Consider the following 8,006-nt stretch of genomic DNA (forward strand, 5'->3'; position numbering starts at 1 on the left):
AACACAATGCAAATGAACATTGTATTGTAGGGCAGAGTGAGAAAAGCCTCCAAAAGTCAAAAGTACTTTCCTGACCCCCAGCTCTTTTACACCGTTTCCTCCATCTGTGCTTTCTTCTATGCATGTTACACAAATATGAACTGATTTCCTCTGTCATTTTGACAATAAAAACAGACCCTTCTGAATTCCATCTGTGCTGTGGCTCATGCAGCTATTGAAGGTTTTGAAAGCTGTTGAAGTTTCTGCATAGCATGAATTGAAATCAGTGTTACTGTACGATAGCTTCCAAGGACAGGGATCTGTGTTACATGAGACCTGTTGCTGTTCAACAGAAATCTCATTTAAATGCCATGCACTAGGTCTCTTCAATTGAGACAGAAGGATTACTTTAGCCACACAACATTACATAATTGTGTGGAAACTGCAGCATTCTGGTATTGCCAGTTAATCTTGCTGAAATTGCCTGTGTGTGAGAGTGTGTGTTGGTTGACTGAGAGCCATATTAGGGTCATGTCACCTGAAATAACCTGATTACATCAAGTTTATGATTTTCAGTGACTTAATTGTCAAATCCGAAGCATTCTGAATAGTGCATGAATGTAAATTAAGGATTTAGATAAGAACGATTATCAACAGAAATGTTTGCTTACTGAAAAAAACGTTTGCATACCCTCAAATAATTAGACAGTCCTTACATCCCCTCTGCAAGATGTCTTATCTTATGATCCTTCAGAAATCGTTCTAATATATATATATATATATATATATATATATATATATATATATATAGGATGTTGAAATGAAACCCAATAAAATATATTGATTTGTAATGGTTTAGTGTTGTAATGTTTTTTTTTTTTTTTTTTAAATGCTGTATATATATGCTGTATATGTATTATATATATATATATATAATTTTTTTGTGGACAGCATTTAAAAAAAAAAAAAAAACATTACAACACTAAACCATTACAAATCAATATATTTTATTGGGTTTCACTTCAACATCCTATATATATATATATATTAGAACGATTTCTGAAGGATCATAAGACACTGACTAAAGTAATGGCTGCTGAAAATTCAGCTTTGCCATCACAGGAATATTAAAATAGATTTGTTTTACTCACTCATAAATATTTGCATAAGATTGCTTATTGCCTGAAACCATGTGAAGCTATCAGTCATGAATTTATTTTTAATGTTTCTTTTTTTCATCCCACCACCATCTTTAAAACCTATTGTAATTAATGTTGTCATTGCTGTTTCTTTTTCTTTTCTTTTCTTTTTTTTTGTGCATGTGGCTTCTGGTTTTTCAAAAAAAAAAATTCCATTTTTTAAATTCTTTTTTAAATTCCATTGTATAGCTAGAGAGACCTTTTCAGTGAAAAAAATAAAATAAAACTATGTTAGGTTTATGAAATGCACATTTCATCAAGCGTTTGATTAAGGCGATATAATTATACACTGTCATGTCAAATTGTGCTGATTATAATATAGCATAAAGAGCTTCTTTTTTATGCATTTATTTATCCATTTAGCAGACGCTTTTATCCAAAGCAACTTACAGTGCATTCAGGCTATCAATTTTTACATATCATGTGTTCCCGGAGAATCAAACCCCCAACCTTGCGCTTGCTTGCTAAGCAGTGCTCTACCAGTTGAGCTACAGGAACACTTTCTTTCAGCTTCTTTTTTGATTGATGTTTTTGTAGACCATTTTTTATGGATAAGCGCATATCAAATGTAATATAAATATAAAATCTTAGTGCAACATTTTTATATTTGTGCAAAATCAGCATTTCACATTACCAAAAATTGTATTAGTCCACAAACAACAACAAATACTTTAATGTGCATTTGAAAAAGTGTAAAGGCTACTCTCAGTTCCCTTTAGAGTGAGTCAGGAGTAGCCACGTATGAAAGAGTCCTCTGCCATTTCCCTGCCGGCCCGTATAGAGCTGTGCAGTGGGAATTATGCCGTCAACTTCTCACTAGCTAAAATAATGTAAACTCATTTCGGCTGAGGCCCAGCTAAGATGTCAGCGTGTATGAATGCGAAAAGTGCATTGGACACATTAGGACTTGACAGGGGCCCTTCTTGAAATAAGTGAAATTAATGGAGCTCTTTTCATGTACGACAAGGCCGCGGCACCCCTTTCAGCCTGCTTACAGTCAGAGAAAAGTCAATACTTTTTTATTACTCCGGGCTGACCTACCTTCTGCACTACAAGTGCTAGCTGTGCTAATTGGTTTCAGTTGTGAGGGGGAAAAAATAGAAAAGCTTCATTCTGAAGAACATTGGAGCAAATAAATCAATCTCATATTTTTTATCCCTTGACTGTTTTTATTGGGTAATGTTGGAGGGAGAGGCAACAAATGCTTGTTTAAAATATGGGTTCGATGGGCTAAAAAGTGTCTTAAGTGCCCTGAGTGCTTATCTGAAGTCTTCTGTTGTTCCACTGCTGTTATGTAGCTGTTAAATGAAACACACTCTGAGGTGAAAGATAACAAAGAACATGGGCTACGGCTATTTTAAGAGAACAGGTTGACGTGACAAATAAGAACATCAGCTAGAGGAGAGATTCATTTTATACATTCAAAAGGACTGAGGGCACTTTAGAAACGTGTCTGGCTGACTCCAATTAAGGGCATTTGTTATAGTCGGTTATGAACAGATGCTTGAACTCTGAAACATTCAATATTTGACTGTAGAAAGAATGAATATGTCATATATAACAACATATAAAATGTTTAATGTTGTTGTTGTTAAATCGTTTATTAATTTATCATTTCATTCATTTTTAATTCATTCAATCAATTCATTATTATTAAATGATTAATTCATTTATAAATCAAATTAATATAAAATTATAAAAAATGAATTAAAACACACATATCCTTTATAAAATAAAAACACAAATAATAATAATGATATAAATTCATAAATAATAAATTGTTATAGCATGTATAGTAATAGTAAATGTATATTTTATGTTTTAATTTTGCAGAATTCATTCATTTATCAATTTATTCATTTTTATTTAACCATTAATTCATGTGTAACTAAAATTCATATAAAATTGTAGAATTAATATAATATGTATTAATACATTATTTAAAAGAACACATACACACATACATATTTTTGATTTAAAAAAAAATCACAAATAAATAATAAATTAATAAATAATTAATTGTTGTAGCTTAAATAAGTCAATATAATTTATGATTTTTATAAATATTTATAATTTTGCTACATTCAGTCATTATTAATTATTTTATTAATTATTCATTAGCTCATTTATAAATAAAACCGTAGAATATACAATGCATCAATAAAATTATTTGGCGAAAAAAATAATAATAATAACACAAAAAAATAACAAATAATAACTAATACTAAAATAAATTCATAAATAAACTCTTGTAGCTTAAATACAAGTCTGTATATACTATATATATATTTATAATTTTGCAGCATAACATTATAAGACAATTAAAACATTTGACAATCTTAATATGATCTATATTATGTAACTTGCTTATTTTTCAGTGTACGTCAGTACAAATGAGAGTTTCTGCAATGTTTCTGATGCTCTAGTTTCACCTCTGTCCATGAGAATGAGTTCTGTCATTCACAGTCTATCTCTGATTACCTCCTCTTCTTTGTTTTTGTGTATTTGCTCCTTCCTCTGCCCTTTGCCACTGCAATTACTAACTCAACTAGTCTCTCAACCCCCTATTAACTAGTTCAGTTCATACATACTGTAGCAATCTACACCGACTGGCATCAGTCATTAGTCATCTAATTATGAGTGTTAAACAAATCCTTGTTTTGGAACAACAATCAAAGTTTTTGCAATAATCACATTTAAAAAAAAATGATTTTTTTTTTTCATATAGTGAACATTCTACTTATACAATATCCTTTTGCATTTCTTGTGCAGTTGTTAGAGTTAGTGTGGGTGCTGTTTACAAGGACAGCTAGCTGCAGCATTTCCTGAGGCCAAGACACACAGATGATTGTCATGGTGGCGTACGCTGACTGACAGAGGGATCACATGCATGCCTGCCAGAGGGAAACAGTCAGCGCCCCAGTCTATGACATTAGTTTGTCCTTGCTCAACTTCTGCTTTTTTTCAGTCTTAAAAAATGAAATATATAATTAAACCGCCTTCCTCCCAACCTCCCTTTCCTCATCCAATTCTTACTTCAGCTGTTATTTCCATTTCAATTCCAGCAACGCTCCTCACAGGCTCTCATATTAAGCGGTTGTGGAGACGAAGGTGGCGTGTTTTAGACCAGGTCAGCCTCTAGGGGGGGTCACTGAGAGCCAGTGTGCTTGGAGAGATGCTTTAAGACAGCCTGTGTAGCTGCTGCAGCAACTAGGCCACTAGCAAAAGCTGAATCCAGTCCAACTAAAAATATCTGACGCAGATATTTTGTGCAGTGCTGCAAAAAAAGAGGGCAGGAATTGTTGTGGCTCATGTATTCATCATTAGCTGGCTGACTGGGAGAATGTATTACAGCAGTGAAGAAGATCCAATGCTAAGTTAGGGAGCAGAGAGAGAACGATAGTCTTTCTTTCTGCGTGTAGCCATTTTAAACACCTTTTAACTCCTAATTATAGATCTAAGTGGAAATAAATCAGAGATACATATTTAGTTTTGCTTATAGCTTATATTTTGTAGTCATATATTGCACAGTTGGTGAACTGAAATGATTAAACTTTTAGTACACTCTAAACAATACTGGGTTAAAAACAACTCATCTTGGGTAAATATTCGACAGAACACATGCTGGGTTATTTTGACCCAGGTGGTTGGGTTAAATGTTTTTATCCGACATGCTGGGATGTTTTATTTAAGTCAACCATTGTTTATAAATTATTATTTTGCTGGCTTAAAAAGTATTGGATTAAAAACCACACACAGAATTACTAGAGGCAACAGCAATAATATCACATATTTTTAAACTAAAAAAATTTACATTTAAAAGTAGCATTTTAATTTACATGTATTCAGCCGTTCTTTGTTATTACTTTTTACCTAAATAATGCTAATTGGTGTGTCGTCAAAATCAAAGACGATTTAGGGCTGCCGGAAGTGGAAGGGAAGTGGAAAAACTTCATACTGCCGCCTCGTGTTACACTCGTAGCTGAAAGATGCCATGATTAACTTTTTTTTTTAGCAAGGTGTTTTCATCAAACAAAGCAACCGTTGCTGATGCAACTGACTGAGACCTCGTCCTTACAGTATGTTGCATTGCGCAGAATAATACAATTTACAGAACAGTAAAAATAACCAAATAAAATGACCCAACAGGCTGAATCCAGCATTTGGGTAAAAAAAATAACCCAACATTTTTTTGTGTACATACTGTAAAACTTTATAATAGACACACTAAGTTTTAATAAATGCATTCTGGATCAGCTGCAGAGGCTTGATAGTACATGCAGAAAGGCCCACCAGGAGAGCATTACAATAGTCCAGTCTGGAGAGAACAAGAGCTTGGACAAGAAGTTGTATGGGGTTGCTCTGACAGGAAGGGTCTAATCTTCCTAATGTTGTATGAGGCAAATCTGCAGGACTGGGTCGTTGTAGCAATATGGTCTGTGAAGCTTAACCGATGATCGATCACAACTCCTAGGTTTCTGGCTGTCCTGGAAGGAGGTTTGATTGACAAACCCACCTGTATAGAGTAGTTGTGATGAAACGATGGGTTAGCTGGAACCTCAAGCAGTTCTGTCTTAGTAAGGTTGAGCTGAAGGTGATGGTCATTCATCCAGCTAGAAATGTCACTCAGACAGGCTGCAATGCGAGCAGCTACCGCTGGATCATCTGGTTGGAATGAGAAGTAGAGTTGAGTATCATCAGCATAGCAGTGATAGGAAAAGCCATGCTGACGTCATGTAGATGGAGAAGAGAAGTGGTCCAAGTACTGAGCCTTGAGGAACCCCAGTAGCAAGAAGTTGTGACTTAGAAACCTCACCCCTCCAAGACACCCTGAAGCATCTATCTGAAAGGTAGGACTTAAACCACAGGAGTGCGGTTCCAGAGATGCCCATGTTTCTGAGGGTGGACAGTAGAATCTGGTGATTAACTGTGTCAAAAGCAGCAGACTGATCCAGCAAGATGAGTACTAAGGATTTGGAAGCTGCTCTTGCCAGTAGCAGGGCCTCAGTATTCTGAGTAAAACCATCAGCACCATTTATAACGTGGCCTATAGCTTATATTAACACTTTGTTTAGTTTGGCAAATGTATGGTACTTGCATCGCCTTGGCCTGGAACGAGCATCGGGAATGAAAGTCTTGATGGTTTGGAGTTTCGGTCTGTAGGAGTTGCAATCACCTTCTTCCGAGTTTGAAGAGTGATGAATTCCAAAGATTTTCTGACTTAATGGTGATTGGGAGTTTCTTCCAAGTGGAAAGTGAAAAATAGCTAAGAGAGGCATCAGCTGAGATCCTAGGATCTCTAGTGAATGGATAGTCAAGGCTGAAGGCTTAGTGGTCCAAGAGAGTTCTACCTCATCCTCTTAGGATCTAAAAGAAACGCAAACTGAAGGCAGGTCACTGATGTGAGGCCTTTAAGGTCTGAGAAGATTCACGTGCAAACTACTAAAGGTTCTTAGAACACTACTATGTTGCATAGGTATAAACATATAATATACACTCTCAATCAGATCATCAGAAGATTAATTCATAGAGACCAAACATGGGATATGTAAGATTACATGAATGAGTAGTTCTACCATATAGATAATAACCTGAAGGAAATGTGTGTTGATTCAAAGTAAGGTTTTCCTGTGAACTAATTTCCTAAGGGTAAATGAATTTTGAGTTGTGCCCTGCCTGGATTCCTATGAACAATGAGACCAATGATATCAGCATTGGTAGCTATGGAACCAGGGCCTGTTCTGCTTTTCTGGGGTGTTAGATTTATTTCGGGAGAAGGGTCCATAGACCCTCATTAAGTAGTATTTATTTAAAATAAATAATAAATCTTCTGGAACATTTGTATTCTCTTTCGGTCACTTTTGAAAAATTTAATGTATCCCTGTTGAATAAAAGTATTCATTTCTTTAAATACATAAATAACATCTTACGGACCCAAAAACTTATTCTTAAAAGGTTTTAAAGAGACATGTCTGCGATTGACTTGATACTTCGACATAACTGAGAACTCTGAGTAATAACGTGTGTCTGTGTGTGTGTGTGTGCTAAATGGAAAAACTATAATAATTGCCTCATCTCTGCTGAGTGTAAAACAGTTTTTCAAACTGCTGACATCCAATCAATGTGCTTATCATTTCAGCCCTTCAAGACAGTCTTCACTACCTGCCACGTCTTTGACAAGTTTGGACGACTGTACTCCGACGCTGGTAATATTGTATGAGATAGCCGAGTGGAAAACTGACAGAATCAATAAATAAATGAAATTAAATATCCAATCATGCATCATTTGTTTGTCTGGTTCAGAAAGTGCGAAGGTGAGATGAGGTGAAGAAAACATTCGATGCCGCATTCAGAGTAAAAACATCTCGTCCTCTTAGCATAATTACATGCTATTTGTATTACGCACAATTGCTTTTTGCACTCAGTATCAGCAGTGTTGATGAAAGAATTCTTTAATAGCAATGATTTTGATCCTGGAGAAGAGACTAATGAAATTCCTCCATTAGTTTACGCACTTACTGATGTCACACGCAGATTCTTGCATCACTTCCATCAATCACCTCATTGCGTCGCGTTTTGAAACATTTCCCATGCATTGTTGCCACAGAAAATAAATGTCATTTAATTTCAGTGAGTGGGAAAAGGTGAAGGCACTTATCCAGTCTTCTGCTACAGAGGTTTCATTTCCACAAATAATTCTGAGTGCTTCGTCCTATTGTGTGAAAATGTGTGTGGTGAGGGCCTACAACTGTACGAAGCATATCCTAGCCTGCATCGCTACCAGCACCCCGTTGATGAATCTGAGTCATGGGTAGCAGTAATTTGGAG

General features: G+C 35.4%; 1 protein-coding gene across 1 annotated transcript in view; it reads left to right on the forward strand.

Annotated features, from left to right (window-relative positions):
* The window catches only part of spata17 (spermatogenesis associated 17), a 31,352-nt gene extending 23,774 nt beyond the window's left edge, over positions 1–7,578 (forward strand). Inside the window, exon 10 of the mRNA XM_026286139.1 lies at positions 7,318–7,578. Within this exon, the coding sequence (XP_026141924.1) occupies positions 7,318–7,398 (81 nt within the window). The 3' untranslated portion in view covers positions 7,399–7,578. The remainder of the gene's footprint in view (positions 1–7,317) is intronic.
* Positions 7,579–8,006: the final 428 nt, after the last annotated feature.

The sequence above is a fragment of the Carassius auratus genome, chromosome 17 (genome assembly GCF_003368295.1).
Source record: "Carassius auratus strain Wakin chromosome 17, ASM336829v1, whole genome shotgun sequence".
NCBI lineage: Eukaryota > Metazoa > Chordata > Actinopteri > Cypriniformes > Cyprinidae > Carassius > Carassius auratus.